Source organism: Balaenoptera ricei, chromosome 5 (assembly GCF_028023285.1).
Source record: "Balaenoptera ricei isolate mBalRic1 chromosome 5, mBalRic1.hap2, whole genome shotgun sequence".
In the NCBI taxonomy this organism is placed as follows: Eukaryota; Metazoa; Chordata; class Mammalia; order Artiodactyla; family Balaenopteridae; genus Balaenoptera; species Balaenoptera ricei.
The window spans coordinates 117,608,502-117,630,441 of NC_082643.1; the positions used below are offsets into that span (position 1 = coordinate 117,608,502).

The 21,940-nt window shown below is 34.0% G+C and overlaps 1 protein-coding gene across 5 annotated transcripts in view; it reads right to left on the reverse strand.

Moving 5' to 3' along the window:
* The window catches only part of LOC132366631 (bifunctional heparan sulfate N-deacetylase/N-sulfotransferase 4), an 843,093-nt gene that overhangs the window by 133,454 nt on the left and 687,699 nt on the right, over positions 1-21,940 (reverse strand). For all 5 annotated transcript variants that reach the window (XM_059924230.1, XM_059924226.1, XM_059924229.1 and 2 more), the window contains one exon: positions 7,623-7,710. In XM_059924230.1, the coding sequence (XP_059780213.1) occupies positions 7,623-7,710 (88 nt within the window). The remainder of the gene's footprint in view (positions 1-7,622; positions 7,711-21,940) is intronic.

Sequence of the window (21,940 nt, forward strand, 5' to 3'; positions counted from 1 at the left end):
TTTAGAATAGTTAGCATATGGTGGTAATAAAAAAAAAAGACCGAGTTTTAGTCAATTTATTTTTGTTTTAAATTCATTAACTCTTAATTCTCTCCTTTGTTGCATACATAGGGGAAGCATAGTCAAAGGTGATTATTCTTTTTACTCTTAAAAATATTTCTGCATATAAGTCTAATATTGAGCTGAAAAATCTTTAAATTTAATTGATGAAGTTTGTTAATTTTTTTGATTATAAAATAATATGTGCTTACTGAAGAAATGTGAGAAGGATAGACAAGTGATACATAAAACTCAAAAACAAAAAACAAAACAAAACAAAAAATCATCTTCCAGAACATACCCAGTGGAAACGTTTTGGTATCTTTCATTAAATCCTTTTCTACTTATTTTTTTAAAAGTTGAGGTCTTACTGTATAAATACGTTTGTGTCCTAACATTTTAAACTTACCGTTATGAACAAACATTTCTCATTTTGAAATAAATATTTTATAAAATGTAAACAATAAATCTATTAACACAATAGAAACTTGACGAGAATTTAAAACTAATATTAATTTCTCAACCTCTATTAGGAAAATTTGCTAACAATGCCCAATGCATAGAAAAAAGTATCTGTCATCCCACAAGTGAAAAAAAATTAAAGAAAGGAAGGAAAAACAGCATCAGCAACTTAGTTCCAAGGAAATGTTGCAGGCTATCCAAGAACATTTTCACTGTATGAATTCATAGCTTTTGTACAATTTTACAACATTCAGTCCTATTTTAAAATAATCTGAATCAATAATATAAGAATTGATTCCTATGTGCTCTCTAGATACTTAACTAAATAAGTAAAGTAACAAATCCTGGCTTACAGTGTGTGGTATATTTATTTGGATTATTATTTTTTTAATTGGAGTATGTTTTATAGGTGTTTTATATCCTTAAATAAGTATTACGGAAAATTTTTAAAAGACTCTTCTTTAAATATTCCATTTGAGTGCCCTATAGTAAAGACTGCATGAATCATGAAGTAGTGCCATGAAATGGTTAAAGCATATATTTGTTAAAGCATATATTTGGCTATGTGATCTTGTATAAGTTAACTTCTTTGAGTCTTGGTTTCCTGGTTTAAAAATGGAGAAATGAATATCTATCTCATAGGCCCTTGTGAAGAGTCAAGGAGATCAATTTATTAAAGCACTTAACATTGTGAATTGCAGATAGTTAGCATTCATAAATATTAGGATCACTTTCTTCTTAAAAATAGTATCTACTGGTTTATACCTGTGGTGTCCTAAATTTACATATTTTCGGGCTTCCCTGTTGGCACAGTGGTTGAGAATCTGCCTGCCAATGCAGGGGACACGGGTTCAGGCCCTGGTCCGGGAAGATCCCACATGCCGCGGAGCAACTAGGTCCGTGAGCCACAACTACTGAGCCTGCGCGTCTGGAGCCTGTGCTCCGCAACAAGAGAGGCCGCGATAGTGAGGGGCCCGCACACTGCGATGAAGAGTGGCCCCCACTTGCCACAACTAGAGAAAGCCCTCGCACAGAAACGAAGACCCAACACAGCCATAAATAAATTAATTAATTAATTAATTTAAAAAACAAACAAAAAAACAAACTGGTGAATTTAAAAAATAAATAAATAAATAAATTTACATATTTTCACACATTAGGAAAAATATTGCCTGCCTATATTATTAAATTCTTGGATCCCTTTAATATGCATTGTATCATGCCACTTCCCCAGGAGAGTAAATAAGGGAATAATTTAATTCAGTCTTAATATATATAGCCAGTGAATTTTAGAGCCTTCATATGTCTGCTTAAGTGCATGTCAATTTCTGTGTGTATTTATGTATATGCAATATTCTTGGTATATATTCCATAATCCATAATTCTCAAAAGGTGTAAGGACCACCAAGTTTAGTTAGTATTTTGGCACTGTTACTGCTATAACAGTTGCTACTATATAAATATATAAAGGGTAAAGAAATAGGACTTTTGAATGTGATAAAGTTCTATGAATTAGATAAGCAGACAAAAATTCTTAATTTTTGTTAACTTGAGCCAAAACTGTTAGTAATATAGACCTACAATTCATTGGCTTTTGTTAATATATTGAGAATTTCAAATATTGAAATCCAAATGAAGAGAAGTTTGTCACTTCCTCAGATGGATTTTAAATATAAAATGTTTATGCCATAGACCAAGTGTCTCTCATGGTCATAATTTAGCAGACTAAGGCATAGATTAGAAAGAGCTACTTTATGTCACATGAGATGAATGAATTGATCGTTCTCCCACAGTTCTGTTGTGCTTTGAATATAGAAAGTTTGAGAAATGCTTCCATTCACTTTAAACTCCACAGATTGTTATTGGAAGAGATAGGAAGCACATAACGCATACTTGACCAAGAAAGAGGTCAATTACTCAATTTAAAGAAAATTTTGCCGACCATTGATATAAACAGATGTATAACTGATCCTAAAATCTTGGTGATTTTTATACCAGAGAGTGTGTTAATTTATAAGTACTCCCCACAAGGTTAAGAGTGATATTTAAAACCTCTTTTTTTTACTCCTTGGATTAATTCCCCATCAGCCTTTCTCTTATTTTATACAGGTCATATAATTCAAAGCCACATAAGCCTAGCTCATGACCATAGAAATTGCTTAATGAAAAATGTGATATCAAGTCATGCTGAGGGACCAAAGAAGAATTTCAAATATTTTCAAATCTAGCTAAATTAAAATATTAAATTTTTGACTCCTTGTATACACTAATTTTTTATACCTAATTTATGATTAAATTACACTTGAGAATATAATTTACAGTTCATACATGACTATATTTAGCACAAGTTCTAGTACATTAAGGTGTCTATATTCAAATTGAGCCTTTCACTTCTAACCTGATCTAGATTCAAATCTACATCATTGTTAATTAAAAATATGGCATTTTTTGTTCTCATTTAAATGTTATGTCATTTTACTTTACTGATTCCCAGAGGATAAAAGTATTTTAATTCAGAAGTAAAATATTTATGCACTCATTTCTTTGTTTCCGCTCTTGGAGGATCTGTGTTATGAGATAATAGCGTGCTTCTAGAAGTTTTTAAGTCTGCCAAAATAAGAATAATTTTAGCAAGATTTGGGCTATAGGTTAGTTTCCATAAGGCACAGTTGTGACATTAAAATCAGATACATAAATGAATGCAATACATCGTATCAAGGAGAAAAACTCTATAACCATCCTGATAGATGCAGAAAAAGTACTGGAGAAATTCAACAACCGTGCACACATATTTTTAAAGTTCCTCAGCAAACTAAGAGTAGATATAACTTCCTCAACCCAATAAAAGGCATCTACAAAAAAATAATCTACAGCTAATGCTATATTTAATGCCAAACTAAATGTTTTCCACCTAATACTGGGGACAAGGCAAGGATGTGTGATCTCATCACTTTCATTCAGTGTTGTAATGGAGATCCTTGCCAACTCAATAAAAAGATAATAAAAGGCCTACAGATGTGAAAGGAAAAAGTAAAACTTACTTTATTCGCAGATGACATGATTGTGCATATTGAAATCCTAAAGAATCTATAATAAAAACTATTATAACTAATAGGTGAATATAGGAAGACTACAAGATTAATATTTAAAAAACTGTTTGCTATTCTGTATACTAGGACAGTGAACAATTGCAAAATAAAACTCAAAAACGCCATTCATAATAGTATCAAAAAACGCAAAATACCCATAAATTTAAGAAAAATGTCTAAGACCTCTACAATAAAAACTACCTTACTATTTCTGAGACAAATTTTTAAAGCCCTAAATAAATAGAGAGATATGCGTGTTCATGGATCAAAAAACTCAATTTTGTGGCTAGATCAATTTTCCCTGAATTATCTATGGATTCAGATTCTAAAATAAATCTGTAGATTCAAAATCTTAGGAAGCTTTTTAAAAGAAATTGATGGATTTTTAAAAACTTATAGTGCTATAAAGCAAAGGACCTAGAATAGGTGCTGAAAACTAGAAATAGAAGCTAAAACTATAAAACTTCTACATGTATTATAGATCTCACAATACATTGTTATCATTTTTGTTTTAAACTGTATGTTAACTTTTGAAGAAATTTAAAAATGAAATAAACTTCTTTTGTATTTACTTGTAAAAAAAATCAGATACATACAATTCCATTGTCTGCATTATCAATTTTGTACAAATGTTTGTCTTATATTTGCTATTATATATGAAATATTGTAATTCCTAAATTGCAAGAAGAGATTTCTAATTTTCTTTGTACACTGTACCTGGCACAGTTCCATATAAGTGGGTATAGTATAAACTCATTTTAAATAGTATACTAAATGAAAAGAATCATTTGATGATGAAAATTGATTTCAAGCTATCTGTATTTCCAAAACTGGAAAATAAAGCCTGGGGAATAATTCAATATTTTAAAATAATATTTGATTCTTAAAAATGCTTTAAAAAGTAATAATAATAATAGACACTTACATAGCATGACATGCTATGCACTGTTCTAGATAAGAGAGATATTATTATTCCCATTTTGGAGATGTGGAAATTGAGGTACAGAAAAGTGATCTGTTTATGTTCACATAGCTAGCGAAATGTCAGAAACTAGATTTAAACAAAAGCAGGCCGTTTCCAGTGTCTAGTCTTTGAGCCAATACCTTGTACAGAAAAGCAAAAGCAAACAAAAGAGAATAAATGTGACACTGTTTTTTACTTTCATGTTTAAAAGTTAATAGTTTTATATAAAGATCTCTTTTCTTTATATAAAAATGACCTCTTATAGAAAAGACCAGTATTTATCCAATTTGTAAATATTATATGAGGTAATTGATTCATATTCAATTCATTATTAGTTACAGAGAATGGCAATGACTGCCACCAGAAATCATGTCTACAAAAAATATTTGTAGCCTTCCATTCCTACAAGGCATCTTAATCCTGTAATGTCTCCATTTCTCAACTGAGTTTTCATTGTGCAATTCCAGTCATGCTTTAAATATTTCCAGACTAAAATATTTTACTCTGAACTCCATGCTTTTATTTTTTTACTTTTAATCAACAGTATGTCCTTCCCCTTTCGATTTGGCACCCATGAGTGACTGACTTTTAGGGAAGGCTTAGCGATATGTCCTTTTTGGGTGAGATTGTTTTTAGCATGTGAAGGACAGAGAAACTGAACAGGAAAGAGTACATGGAAAATACAAATAAGTGAAGCAGTCTGAGAAGGCAGAATCTATCATTATTACAGTGGGCATAGGTGATTAAATGTCTTCAAAACAAGGAGGCTCATCAATCAGTGTCTTCATGCATTGGGAAATCAGATCATCCCGGGAGAGTTCTGGGACACTCATTATGACAAGGCCATCTTCTCATGGTTACGCATCACAATCAAGTGCATAGGTGAGGAAAACACTTTTCTGATTTGTTAAGCTCCCGATAGTTAAACCTCCATATAGGAATGTGACTAGAAAGGCGAGAGGCATGCCCTCCCCATAGTGAATATCATCAGTGTTTAACTCCACTCTGGAAGAAGACTTGATATCCCCGAGTGAATAAATAAGTACTTAATATAGTACGACTGCACCCTTGAAAAACGTCATGGATGCATTTCAATGATTCTACACATAAAGTAGCAAATCAAATAAAGTTTCATATTTATGTGAAGGTAATTAAACTTCCAGGACTCACAAATTTATATATATATATTGCTTAGTCTCTAAGGTGAGTTATCCCACAGCATAACAGGATAGTGTTTCTTCCAGTATTTTTATTAGGTTAGTACCAACATAAATAGTCAATAAGGTCCATTTAAGAGATATAATTATAATACCTTTTTTTGTTATTGTTGTTTGGTACCTTCCTCCAACAACCGTCCCTGTGATATTTACTAGTGTGTTGTTCATTTCGTAGTGGATGTGTAGTGTGTACATGCTCGGGATTATAAAAAAGAAATGGGAAGTGTTATAACCTGCTATGAACATTAACTCTGCAAATGTCTGGCAGATTTAATAGGTCTGAATATGAAAAGTATATAAAAGCTGAGGCTGTTATCCAGATATATTTCAGCCAAAAGAATGGCTTTACTTACCCTATACAGCTATTTAAGACAAAATAGTACTGTTTGTGTGTGAACTCCAAATAATCCCTTATTTTTTTCCCCAGCATGAGTAGATACAGCCTTTAGAGCTATCTGCTTTATAACTTCATAGTCGGTGATTCTTAGGTCTGAACTCATTTCCTGAGGGGGCTTTTGAAAAGGATTTACAACACCATGTCTATTTTCAAAATTGTAAGCTAGAATTGCTTTGCCTGTGCAGATGTGATGACCCAAATCTTTCTCTGCAAAATGTCCTTTTAAAATATGCAATGATTTGATTTATCAACTGGTCTAAATACAACTTTTCCTTCTATTACTTTAAACAGATTTACATGTTTCAGAGCAGGAGGAAAAAAGCATTAAAGAAAAGCCAATAAGAAATTGCTACTTCAATATTCTAATAAACCATGCTGAGCTTCTTTGGGTAAACGTTAAAAAGCCTCTTTGGGTAAATGAACTACATATATGATAATGAAAGACTACCTTTGCATGGGATATTTTTGATGAGTCACTAAACTGCATGCATTCATAGAGAATACTATGAAATGTTTTCACTAAGATACTGTGAAGTAAGAACAATGCAGAGTCCTAAACGAAGCATTTAGCTTTCACCAGAGATGCAGAAATAGAAGCAGATAGTAGGTATTGCCCTAATACAGGCTAAGACACCATTTTGTGCCATTTTTGTTATTACTATCCGACAATCACTTTTATGCACATAGTTTTCTCTATACTAGTGCCTGACATTATAATGTTGCTATTCAGAAAATAAGGGTCAAATTCTGGAGGTAAAGATGGGTAAAGAGGTGAGAAATACCAGAACATGGAGTAGTGCATGAACACCGTTCACATTTTGAGAATCTGTCGAGAGGCTGAGACTGAACAGAAGTGCAACTGTGACTAGATAGACATGGAAAGAAATATAAACCTGATTGTGATGGTATTAATGCATGTTGGGCCAAATCACTGTAATATTTTTAAGGAAAATCCTGCAAGGGAAGGTAAATTAAGCAAGATGACTCAAAATCTATTAAATTTCTTTGAGGCTATAAAATTCCTCTCTTATCACTAGATGTTTTCAAAAGGAAAATAATACATACAAAAATGTCACCTGGATTGTCCTACAATTTAGAAACACTGTCCATTATTATTATTATCATTATTACATCATTGTCATCATCATCATCATCGTCGTCACTACGCTTCCTACTTAGACTGTGCTGACACAAGATGCATAGACACACTTAGAACAATGGCTATAGTTTCTTTTACTGAGTTGACAAAGTCAGTTCTCTTCCTCTTTTGCTCTTGATTCTAACAGTATTTGAAAAAGTAAACAAGTTCATTGATTTTGGATTTGGCTACTCATAATGCACCCAAGTTTTTCCCATAATCAGCCTGGATATTCTATTTCTCCTACTTAAGAAACATTAAAAATCCTCTCTCCTATTTATATGTAGCTGCCTGAGAACACAAAGCTCCTTCTTACCTGTGTGGTAAAACTTCCCTGAAAATCCAAGGTTGAAGGTAAAATTTGCAACCTGAGTGCGCAGTAAATTTTGAGTCTCTAGTAATGCCTGAAATAAATAAGAAATTAACATGATTTTAGAAAAATAAATATGAAGATTTGGGATGCCTCTTTTTCAAAAGTGTATGCATGAGTGAAACAAAATTGGGCTTTACTGCTTTTTGGGTTTTTGATGGCTACTGGTATGTCCTATTCATATTTCAGGTATTATAATCACTATTGTTATTATTTTTATTGAAGGTTACGAATTATGAAGCAGTTAAGTCCTAAGCATATTATAAGCGGCTGAGAGGCAATTCTCTAACCACACAGCACTGAAATCCTTTTTTCGTTGCTGTGTGAGACATTTCTTGAATTTCAGATTATCACACTTCTTTTCCTTGGGGAAAAATTTTCAGAATTGTTGGATGTAGACAGGTCCTGGATTTGTTGGTAAAGGATAAGAAGTTAACTTTTGTTTGAGTAGCAACTGAGTATTTTATTTAACTGTGCAACCTCTCCTATCATTTTTAAGGCATAATTATTGAGTTGAAAGCTTGGATTTTTACTTTACAAACTAAACAGCAATTTTTATATTTTATAGGATGATAATTACAAATGAACAAGGAAAGGACAGGTAGGAAATTGGTAATTCCATGGAGAAATATTCTCTAAACATTGCAAAAAATTTCCTAATTTCTCCTTTTGGAATTATTCTATGTTAATTCCTTGTTTGTAGACAGGATAAGAACATACTGATAATAATCTTTGAGTAAGACTTAGTCCTCTAAATTTTCTGCCAATCCTTCCACTGCTATTATTCCTATGTCGACATATGTAGTTTAATTCAGAACTCTCATATCCTTGGGCTTTTTAGTTTGCTTATTGATTTGGAATGCGTTTTTCATTTTTTTAAATGGATTTTTGAAAGGGGACTTATTTTGTTTTGATGGAAATGAGAAACTCATTTCAAATTAGAGATATTACTAAGACTGATTTTTGTTACCACTGTCCATCTTTTAAGGTAAATAAAGAGCCAAAGGTTTAGACAATTTCTTTTGAGCATTAGTTATGGTGGCTAAGCATTTGCTTCAAAAATTAGTGAACCTAACTTTTTATTTCCCCAGAGTTAAGAGGGCTCTCCTGCAAATTTGTAAAAAAAAAAAAAAAAAAAAAAGAAAGAAATAACCAAATAATTAAAAGGTTGATAAACTATATAGTTTCTGGTTATCCAAGATTACAGTTATACTGCATGTAATCCTGGCTAACTTATTTAAACATTATCAATTAAATAGAAAAAGGAAAAAATAGACCTACTAGTTTGACTCAGTTATATAAAATATTCAAAAAAGTTCTCATAAAAAAGCAAACTAGATACTAAAAAGAGAGTAGGGTTAAAAATAAATAAATTTATTGACTAGTTGAGCTTATTGGTAAAGACTGTAGAATATAGCTTTAAAATTAAAAAAATAAAACCATCATGCATCTTTTTTTCTTAGGGAGTTCCTTTTTCTGGCACTCTTGTTATATTCAGTGCACAATCCCTGAGCTTTCATATATTGAAATAGTTTTGTTTTGTTTTGTTTTTAATTCTTCCTTTCCCTGTTCTCCTCACCGCTCCAACCACATCCACTCAATTTTCTAACTCTGGGGTCTTGAAGTCATTCTTTATTCCACATTTATTTATCTACCATCCATTCTTAAATTCAGTAAATATTTCTTGTAGGTGGATACAGTGTTGGGTTTGGCAAGCATAGTCTCTGTAACCTTGGGCTTTACTGAGAGGGAGAGAGATATTAAATAAAGGGTCCCACAAATGTGTAATTACAAATCATAATAAATGCTACAAAACAAATCTAGAGCATGTTGTGATAGATGCAATAAGGGATTTAATTTAGACTGGGGAAGTGGGCCTACACTTGATGCTTTCTAAGGGGCCATTTTAAAAAGATCAAACAATCTATTTTTTCCCAATCAGCTTGCTACCACTTTAGGCAGGCCTTCATGTCTTTCTCTTGGGCTTTAAAACACTGTAGACTGCTAACCGTATTCCCACCTTCCTCTATTCTATTTTACACTCTTCAGTCATGCTAACATCCTAGAAGCAGTAAATGCACTTTACCCTTGAGGTCAGGCAAGACATTCACTTAATGACTCAGCTTGGTCAGTCATTTCACTTCTCACATCTTTTCCCTTCTCTGTGAAATGGGATCATGCTTAACACTTGTTTCACACTATTATTGTGAAGACTACATTGTATAAGGCATACAAAGTACTTAGCTAAGTGCCTGGTACATAGTAAGAGCTTGATAAATGCTGTTAATGATCACTTAATATGTCATTCTCTTCCTGCCAATTAGGTATAAATGGTGCCTTCATATTTCCATATTAAGCTACCTGCATTGGTATTTCCCCAAATCACCCTGTCCTCTGCACTATTCCCCACCTCCTACATTTCTCCATGTTTTTCCTCTGTTTTTTTTTTGTGGGGGGGGGGCCTGGAAAGTGTCCAGCTGTTCCCAATCACATTTTCCAGTTCCAACCCATTTTTAAAGATCTGCCCAAATGCCACCTTTTTGCATGAAGCCTTCCCTGATGCCTTAAAGCTTTTCCTTTTCTCATCTCCCAAGTAAGTTCCTAAATTGTTTTTCTTAAGACTTGCATCATTTTCCACTTTACTATATAACTTTGTATTTTATTTCTCCTTTTAGTCTAAAAGTACCTGAAGGTTGATCAAACCTTACTCATTTTTACACATGCCATGTTGCTAAATATAGTTTCGTATATGTGGAAGGCATTTAAAATGTGATAGGAGCATATATTAATGCACAGCTGTCAATTGAATTAGTTTCATTTATTTTTATACCTAACATTTTTCTGATGGTAACATGATAAAAATGGCTCATGGACCATACCATTAAATGATATAGATAGGATCTTGCATTTCATGAGCACATTCATAATATGGACGTTTTATAATCTTCTATTGTAAGTCGCCTAGTAAGACAAGCTCACAGAGGCGAGGGCATATGGATTTTCTTCCACTGGCGCTAATTAGCTATATGAAGAATTTGACAGACCTTTCCATTGTTAAAAGAAGTAGAGTTGTCTAGTCACAGCCTCCCAACATGTAGTCTTGATTAATGTGGGAGTAAAATGACAATTTCTGTAAGTAAAAACAAAACAAATGGATAAAAAGAAGCAAATTCTAAAGGATTCAAGCTTTCCTACTTCATTGTAACTGAATGTTCTTTGAGTTTCAAAATTCAAAGAAAGAAAGGTTCCATGTCTTTCAATGATAAGAAAAAGAGAGGGGCTTCCCTGGTGGCGCAGTGGTTGAGAGTCTGCCTGCCAATGCAGGGGACACGGGTTCGAGCCCTGGTCTGGGAAGATCCCACATGCCGCGGAGCAATTAAGCCCGTGAGCCACAATTGCTGAGCCTGCGCGTCTGGAGCCTGTGCTCCGCAACAAGAGAGGCCGCGATGGTGAGAGGCCCGCGCACCGCGATGAAGAGTGGCCCCCGCTCGCCGCAACTAGAGAAAGACCTCGCACAGAAGCGAAGACCCAACACAGCCAAAAATAAATAAATAAATTAAATTAAAAAAAAAAAAAAAAAGAAAAAGAGAGACACAAATAAATATGTATAAAATGGATATAATTTTAAAAAATAAAACTCAGAAATAAATGTAAAAGAAAAACATGTTAAACCATAAAAATTAATGAAGAAATATAGAAAAAAATAAAGGATTGAAATACAGGAAAAATGTATAATGCCAGAGGAACTATTAGACAGGAAAAATACAAATATAAAATTATGAATAAATAAAATATAATAAAACCATAGAAACCTTCTTTTGGAAAAATTTGTTAACGGACTAGAAATAATGTCTCAATTTGAGATAAAAATCAAATAGTAAAGCATAGGAAATAGTATACAGCTGTATATATACTATTTTTATCTGAATATTTTGTGGGGAAATTTGACTAACTTTTGAAAATATATGTAAAATAAAATATATACAGTGTTTGGATAATAAACCTTAGTTATTTTCTTTAATAGTTTATAAGTCATAAAAATATATATAAACGGCTTTGAAGTTTTCCCTTGCATTATTTAGGAAAGGCTCACTAAGTTATTTGATTGGGTATCAAAGAGAATAAATATATAACTTATTTAAGCAGAAGCAAAAAGTCATTATTTTAACAAACATTACTTGCATTCACTTAATGTTCTTATAATAAATTCCTCAGTATTTAATAAAGAAAGTCCAACTCTGCCCTACTGCAAAACGTTAAAGAGAACAATGGTTTTCAAATTTTACCAGATGTAACATTTTCTAGAGAAGGCTGCTAAAATTGTCAATTCTGGGGGCCCACTTGAAGAGTTATTGATTTAATCTGTCTATGATGGGGCCCAAGTATGTGTATTTCATTATAGACCCCAGTTGGTTCTTAAGAAGGGTCAAGCAATTGTTTCCAGTTTCCTCATAAGAAATGAACCACCAGGATGCTTTTCCCAGGCCCATTTTCTGGGTATTCTGAGTTACAGTATAAGATGGAGCCTAGGAATCTGTGTTTTTAACAGTGATTCTTTTTTTTTTTTTTTTTAACATCTTTATTGAAGTATAATTGCTTTACAATGGTGTGTTAGTTTCTGCTTTATAACAAAGTGAATCAGTTATACATATACATATGTTCCCACATCTCTTCCCTCTTGCATCTCCCTCCCTCCCACCCTCCCTATCCCACCCCTCTAGGTGGTCACAAAGCACCAAGCTGATCTCCCTGTGCTATGCGGCTGCTTCCCACTAGCTATCTATTTTACATTTGGTAGTGTATATATGTCCATGACGCTCTCTCACCCTGTCACATCTCACCCCTCCCCCTAACAGTGATTCTTATAGTTTCAAACTGGAGATTATAGCCATCAAGGAACTTCAAGAAATATTGTTAGTGCACTATTCATATTTAATTTCAAGGTATATTGCATATGTCTTAACCCATTCTGATATTCAGATTGTTTATCATCAGGTTAACACTTTCTCTATGTGTACATAATTAATAAGTCATGACTGTATACATATTTTTGTATAGGCTTACATTTTCAGAATTTCAAATCAAATACCAAACGGTGATAGTTTTTGTTTGTCTGCCTTGGAAAGTTTTTTATTACATTCAATAACTCAATAAAAATGTTATCTTATTTACAAGATCTTACTTATCTTTTTATCTTACTTACAAGATCTTGATGTGGGAATCAGAAAAGGTTACATCTATGCTTATTTTCCAGGTGGAAAAAAATTGCTTCATGGAAAGTTTAAATGGCCCACCCAGATAACACAACAAGAGGGCCAAAATTGAGCATGTTTGCCTTAACGTTTGGTCCGACTTTAACCCCAGGTCTCTCTACAGTAAATCTGTGTGGCCACCCAGTTTGAAACAGACTCGGAATTTCATGAACTTTTGTGCAGAGACTATTTGTCAATGTACAGATGAAAATGAATAGGGCTGACCCAGGGTGAAAGTATGAAGCTTTTGAAGTTTGCCTTTGATAGTTTCTGCCTCCTTTCTTGTTCATCTCTTTCACTTTAGAAGAAATCTCCATTCCTTCAGAAATCTACTCTCTTCCTTTTTTTTTGATAAAATCTTACTGCTGTTCAAAGAGGAAATTGTTTGATATAATTTATAAATTGACAAAAGCTTATTACACTAACATGCTGAGTCTTCTAAAGAATTTCACATGGAACAGTTTAGCTATGATTGTGGAATGGGTGAGTTAATTAAGAAAGAATGAATGTATACTTCTGATATCTTTTGTGGGGAGAAAGGTTTGGGGCTTGGGGGGTCCTTCTGATGAAATCACATTCAATTCGAAGAACAACTTGCCAGGTAGAAAAACACCATAGTGTTTCAGAGCAATTATCCTCTCACTTTCTGCCCATCACCTAAGTGTTCCACTGCTATCTATCTTCTCTCGCTTAAGTCTCCAGGAAGCAAGGAATCTGGAACTCTCTGGGCTCTCTACCTCCTTCACTCATTTATCCATTCAAACAGTATTGACTGAACCCCTGCTTCTTGTTTTAGGCATTCTTCTAGGTACTAAGGACACAGTAGAGGATGGTAACAATAATATCTAACATAATTGTGTTAGGTACTGCTAGGTACTATGAGTACTATGAGAAGTACTCAACTTGAATTATCTCTTTAAATCTCTCCATGATCCCTTGGGCTTCCCTGGTGGAGCAGTGGTTGAGAATCCGCCTGCCCACGCAGGGGACACGGGTTCGAGCCCTGGTCCAGGAAGATCCCACATGCTGGGGAGCAACTAAGCCCGTGCACCACAACTTCTGAGCCTGTGCTCTAGAGCCCACGAGCCACAACTACTGAGCCTGCATGCTGCGACTACTGAAGCCCACGTGCCTAGAGCCCGTGCTCCGCAACAAGAGAAGCCACCGCAATGAGAAGCCCGCACACCACAGCGAAGAGTAGCCCCCGCTCGCCGCAATTAGAGAAAGCCCATGTGCAGCAACGAAGACCCAACACAGCCAAAAATAAATAAATAAAATAAATAAATTTATTAAAAAAAAAAATCTCTCCATGATCCCTTTATTAACCTTATTTTACAAGTGGGGAAAATAAATCGCAGAGAGCCTAAATAAGCTACCTAAGGTTATGGAGATAGAAAGTGTCTGCCAGACAAAACCACTATATTTGTTGTTTTCATGGAGCTTACATTCTTTTTAGACATGCAGATGATACACAGGGCAAATCAATCAAATAATTATTTAATTGAAATTATTATTAATGTAAAAATCATTATAGTATATGCAAATATTGAAACTAACACAGAGTACCTACATTTTAACAGGATAGGCAATGAGTTGTATGAAGGTCTTTCTGAAAAAGTGGCAGTTTAGTTGAGAGAGAGATGAGAGGCCAGCTATGTCTAAAACAGGGACTTCAGAGAGTGTGCTCCAGGCAAGGGGGCCAGTGAAAACAGGGCTCATGTCAGGAAGGACCCTGGCACCTTTTTAATACACCACCCTCTACCTCACCTCACATAGGATATGATTTACGTTTTAAATTGATTTCTCTGGCTACTTGCTGATAAGGAATTGTAGGAAAACTTGTAAGAAATGGGGGAAATCATTTAGGAGGATTTTGCAGTAGTTCCAGTAAGAGAAAATAAAGGCATGGCTTCTACTGGTGGTACTGGGAATGGAAAGAAGTAAATAGTGTAATTATTGATGGGCCGACGTGGGAAGCAAAGCTGAGTGATTTCATCAATGATTCAGATTTCTGACATTCGATGAAGTGAGGGAAGAGTTGAGATAGGTTTTGAGGGAAAATCAACACCTCCATGGCTACACTAAACATTTCTTCCCCACAGCAGGATGGCTACGTTGTTGAAACCTCTACATCACCCCTAACAGGAAAAACAGAGTTTAAAGTCTCACATCGTCATTGTTTTCAAACATTGGTACCCATGATTAGAGCTAACTGCACAAGGAGTGTATATATTAGTAAGGGGAGTGGTCTCATAGTACAGGGAGTGCTTTTTGGATACCGGACGGTTAAACATTGATACTGATTAAAGATACAGGCAAAGAGAAGAAAAAAATTGAAAATTAGTTTGACCTTGTAAAATAATATTAATTCATGTCACGTATGTGAAGAGTCTGCATTTTCTGCTTGATTATCAAAGAACACAATGAAGGTTATATAAATCATTAAACTTGAAGTGCATTTACAGTGTTGTAAATTTTGATTGTATCAGCAAAGCACTCCATGTGTCTTTGACTCCCTTCCCAGTGGCTATAGATGGATTTGTCTTGTGCCCTAAACTGTGTTACAGGGGAATGTCATTGGCATCTCTGTGTCCACAGAATTCTAAGCCACTGACTTCAGTCCATTCTGAAAGCATGTGAGATGAATTTCTGCTTCTGCTTTCTGATTGGCACTGGTTCTCTCCCTGGGATCAGAAAAATTCCATAAAGGTAGTGAATTACTGCCCAGTTCTTAAGAGCCCCAGTTTCTCTTCAACTATATTCTCAAGTTCAGCCCATAGAGGTCACCACAAACCGTGAGTATGCCCTTCTCTCTGTACCTCTGTTTCCATGTTTTTCATGTTCTACCTAATCGATTGGAATTTTGAATCAAATACATAAATTTGAATCAAATATGAACTCGTATGATCCTTCAGATAGTACTACTTGAACCACTGGCTTTTCCTTTATAAGTTAGTTCTTCTAAGTCTCGTCTTCAATTGTATTATTTAATTTACTTTTTCTGTAAGCTTTGCTTCCAAGTCTCCATCATGGCCTGCAAGAATTTTTGAGTTGTAAAAAGATAAATATAATGTAACTTTAGAATTCATGGTTCATGTAGCATGATTATTTCCTTAAAAGGATTTTATAAAGTAATGGCAAGAATAACTGTCTTATTTTCCCTAGGCCCAAATGTTTAAGTAAATGATAAAGTAATAGTGAGACAGAACTATCTTACATGAGGACTTCTTCGGGGATGTGGAATGAAACTGGTCATTGTAAGCCCAGTGACTGAAAGATGCCTTCAGGAATCATCAGGAATCAGAGAGCTGAGAGGAACATACACATGCACAACAAAATAATAATGTCAGACCTTTATTAAGTAAGGATGGGAGCAAAGTCTTTTTAACTCGAAATATTTCCAGAGATTCTAAGTAAGGATCTGCACTGAACTGGGCTCAAATTCTCTCTGTGTTAGGTTGAAACTTTAAAATGTAACCTGAGTCACCCTGCATAATCCTAACTTCTGTGTTGGAGAGCCTACTTGATAGAAATGCTTTGTCCTGCTGTGGAAGTACCAAAGCAGACACAGAATCACCTTTGGAGCTAGCTTGGAGTCTCTGAAGTGTGGAAGCTTGGGCTGCCTTCGACAATGAGTCATCATGGATGATTTTATTATGTAAGAGATGATAAGCAGTGAAACAAGAGTTCCTGGTTACAGATTTCCAAACGGTGACCCATGGGTCACTAGGTCTGTAAAATTTAACAGTTCCATGAAAAAATAATTCCATGTTCAAAATGTTTGGGAAACACTCTGTAGTATATCCCTCTTGGGCGGTTCTCAATTCACCTTTACATGCTAAAGTCTTTAGTAGAAAAAATTTTGTACTTGATTTCTCTCAGCTTTTTCCCCAAACTATTTGCCAGGAACACACACTCCTACCTGCCTAATTTTAAGATACAGTCTTAGGAAGAAAACATTAAGTGGATGGCTAATACCTTGGACGTAGAGGTATTTCCTGGGGTCATGATGTCCTTGATCAAATACAGTTTCCTATTTAGTATCCAATGCAAATTGCAAAATATAATAGCTGTAATTTTACATGAAATGTGGTTCTGCATATGTATTCAGTTATATAATCACATTAACTCTCTGCATGTGATCTGTAGAAAAAGAGGACTTTTCCATTATTCCAGGATTTGTCATCCCACAAGAGCTTCAGATCAAAATCAGTTTCTTAGTATTATGAAATTGTGGAAATATACTTAGAAATAATTACCCTTTTGATAAACGTGATGTTACTTCTTGGAGCATCTTATTCTTGTTGAAAACTTATTAAAAACAACTATTAAGTTGTTTTCATTACCTAAATTACGCTTTACTTCATGATCCAAAAAAAAAAATTCTCATTTTATTTTTTAGACCTTAAAAAATGTAGGCCTCTCCAGCAGCTGTCTCCTTAATCAAGGTCAGATACTGGCATCCTTCCTTACGAATCGTGCTCTGCCTCTGTTCACAATCTCCATGTCTCATTCTCCATCCTCTGGTCACTCAGTACAAGTCTAGGGCCTCTTACAACAGTTCCTGGCACAACACAGATATTCAGTAGTTGTAGGCTGGTGTTGTAACTGACCTTCCTAATTTCATCTCTAGAAATACCCTCTGCTCACATACACTCAGAAATCTCTTCAAAATGTCGAGGTATCAGCTTATTAGCTATCATCTTTCATTCTTTTGCTTATTAGCTATCATTCTTTCATTAAATATTGTGTTGTAACAATTCCAAAATATTTCTTGAGCACAGAAGGTGTACACTCTATTCTCAGTTTTATACAACTCCCCATTCTTTCATGGATGCACCCTAGAAACACCTGAACTCTGTGACAGATTTTTAGGATATTGGAGACAGGCTTCAGAGATTCCTGCCATAGCTTTGGCAGATATGTCGGTTCTATAATAATTCTCCTAAAAATGTCCTGGAACCACAGAAAGGGAGTTCTGAGGATGGTAGGTATTCAGCATTTTAATTTCAGTATCTCTACAGCCATTTCATTCAAGATTAAAAAGAAAAAAATTTACTTTCTTGTCAATTTCCATCATTCCTGTCCCACAGGAGCAAGGGATACATTACTGAGAGTATCAAGGGATGTCAGCAGGTTTTTATCCACTTCTTCTTAGTAAGGTATAGTCTCTTCCTGTCTTCTCTGTGATTTCACTCACAATTTCTCTCTACTCAAAGTATAAATAAATTTCAGGTTAAAATCCATATGATCTTTGCAGTGGCCAAACTTTTCCTTTCACTAGAGTTATTTCATTAAGATTATACTTGAAAATTACAAATCATATGTTTTAACTTTATTACTATCTTTCTCTTATTAATTTTAAAGGAACCAAAGCTTTGCCTTACTTTTATTTGCTACATTAATAGAGTGAATCTTATCAATCTGAAGTTACCACTGGGGCAGAGCAAGTTGATAATGGTGAAAATAACTGTGTGCAGTAATGATTCAACTGATTGATATGCTGTAAGTGATTTGAACAAAGATAAATCATTGACTTTATTGGGTATTGAAAAATTGCATAATACATGTAGGATAGGTGGCATGCTGATATCTGTATATCTATATATCTATAGCTATATCTATATAAATATATGTGTGTGTTTTATGTCCCACAGTGAATATATTTGTCTTCTTTCTGAATAAGGATATCTATTTTTAAATACATAATTGGGCTAATAGATGATTAAACAGACTGCATCTATTAGCAAATTTATTATTTATCATCAGGGTGTACTCTATTAAGGTGGTACATGATAACTTAATTGTTTAGACTTTTAAAAAGGATCATTACTTCAGAATATTGACATATTTGCATAAAAGGATAGGAGTGTCAAATTAAAAAAATCAAGAACATTCCCTTGATGGCTTAGAAAACAAACAAAAAAAGGTTATTACTTAGATTCCATATATATGTGTTAGCATACGGTATTTGTTTTTCTCTTTCTGACTTACTTCACTCTGTATGACAGACTCTAGGTCCATCCACCTCACTACAAATAACTCAATTTCGTTTCTTTTTATGGCTGAGTAATATTCCATTGTATATATGTGCCACATCTTCTTTATCCATTCATCTGTCGATGGACAGGTAAGTTGATTCCATGTCCTGGCTATTGTAAATAGAGCTGCAATGAACATTTTGGTACATGACCCTTTTTGAATTATGGTTTTCTCAGGGTATATTCCCAGTAGTGGGATTGCTGGGTCGTATGGTAGTTCTATTTTTAGTTTTTTAAGGAACCTCCATACTGTTCTCCATAGTGGCTGTATCAATTTACATTCCCGCCAACAGTGCAGGATATGGGGAGGGGGAAGGGTAAGCTGTGACAAAGTGAGAGAGTGGCATGGGCATATATACACTACCAAACGTAAAACAGATAGCTAGTGGGAAGCAGCCGCATAGCACAGGGAGATCAGCTAGGTGCTTTCTGACCACCTATAGGGGTGGAATAGGGAGGGTGGGAGGGAGGGAGACACAAGAGGGAAGAGATATGGGAACATATGTATATGTATAACTGATTCACTTTGTTATAAAGCAGAAACTAACACACCGAAAAATAAAAAATAAAATAAAATAAAATAAAATAAAAGCATCCAGTAATACAATTCAAAAAAAAGGTTATTACTGATAATAGAATTGAAACTGCAATGGTCATTAGAATTTTTCATATAGTCATTGTAATAGCATAAATTCAGTATTTAGTTTATTTAACAGGTGAAATGAGAAAAGTTTATTTGTAAATAAACACATCTACCTGTAGTAACCAAATAGACTTTAAGTAAATACCAAAAACTTTATCTCCATAAGCATTTACCAAACCACTGGTATCTTCGAAGCTGTCTCCTAGGTCTTGCTAATATACTGTGCCCCTTTAAAAATTATGTAAATAAGTAAATAGTCTCTGTATAGAAACATTTCTGTGTCTTATTTTCATGTTATTTTACCATTTTGAATAAATCTGGGTTAGTTAAAAATTTCATGATCAATTCTATAAACTTCAGAAAATTTTTCGTATGCTATATAGTTTAATATTTTGCAAATGCACATTCAGATGCATATATTTTAAATGCATATCACAAAAATCATTTCCAAAGGCTAAATATCAAATCATGTGTCAAATTATATATATTTGGGGCATTAAATCTTCTTTACTGTTTAAGTTCATATGTAGTAGAATCTTCTCATTATACTGCCAGCAAGGAAAAGATGCATCTATTTGTAGTTTATAAAAATAATCAATATGAAATATACATGTCATTATCTATATAGATTTGGATATAGAAACCATAACCAAAGTATATTACCATTCATAGTATAGATATTTTAAGGTGGATTTTTCCGGTATGTTGTAGACAAATTATCTTTCAGCAAGTCTCTCCCTCCCTCTGACAAAATTTAAGACTTTTGAAAATAAAAAGCTCCTGTGAGATGTTGCTATCGCCTCCTCAAGCTCAATTCTATTTAAAGCCTAATTACGATTCAGGTTCTTAACAAAACAGTCTTGACATCATCTGATAAACACCTACTATTCTACCAACTCTGCTTTCTGGTAAATGAAGGAAAACTAGTGAGATATTCATAAAGGAGACCGACAAAAACAAAAATATATTAATGGTAACATTTTCTGTACAGCTCTCATTTTCCAACACAAGAAGGCAACATTCAAAATATTTTCTATGTAAAAGGTATCCTTTAGAGTTCTATGACTGACTTTATCCACCTTTCACAGTATATTTTTGTACAGAATTTGGCTATAATTTAATTTTAAGAAGGATTCTCAAATAAGTGAAATATGTTATTGTATTTACTCATGCAGGAAATATTTGAGTAGCTAATATTCCAGCTGTTCTACGTAGTAGATTCAGCTTTGAACAAAACAAAGTCCTTTCTTTAGGAGTTCATATTCCAGTGGATGAGACAGACAATAAACAAATAAAGATATGGTGCAGTAAGATGACGGTACTAAGAAGCCTTGGGGAGTTTTGATCAAGCAGAGATATCATGTTCATCACACCTTGAAATCTGGTCATTGTATGAAGAATTACCTGGGTCAAGGAGGACATGTATGGAAGAGGGAAACATTTAGAAGAAAGAACTACCCTATTTGAGGAATGAATGTCTTGGAGCTGGTGGTAATGTAGGAGGAAAGTGGTCAGATTTGGGATATAGCTTGTAGACATCTAGGACTCTAAATATCAAATGATGAATTGAATGCAGGTTGTTAGAGATTTGAATGGGGTGCATGATGACTATTGCATTTGTTCCCATATTTTGTGTATCAGATGAAAGTTGTTTGGAAATTACCAGCCACATCTATTCTCAGGGAGTGAAGTATCTCTTCAGCATCCCCAGAGTATCATTTAGTGTGTTGGCTTCATCTACAAAAAGCAGGTGTTCCTAATCCATTAAATTTTTTGGCCAAACAATTTTTTTTTTCCATCTGTGTTTTCATGAGAGCTCAAAAAGTGTGGAGTGAAAGCAAGCTTTTTCAAATATTTTGGAAAAAAAATGTTGGGATGAGTTATCACGTAAAACTACTGCTCTAAGGATTGTTTATTTAAGAATATTAGATACAGGGTAAATGCAGAGGAAATATATTGAGACATATTTAACAAACCTTATTTAAGGTATCTGAAACAATGTAAAATGAAAAGCATATCATTACCAATCATTTTATGTAGATATTGTGGTATAGACATCAGATATTAAATAGGATTTACACTTTCATTCCATTCTCTGAACTGTTGAAATAAAACTCAATAAAACTTAATTCTTATTTTACTAATTATGGCTCATTTAGCATTATAAAAAAAAACTTAACTAAGTGTTAGAATTTGTTGAAACAAAAGTCTTCTTACTTCTATAAATGAAGTGTAGTTAATTCTTTTAAATAAGTTCTTAAGGAATCTCTTTCCTAGAATATATTTAATCAACTACAGGGACGTTTCATTTTATTAACTGACTCTTTA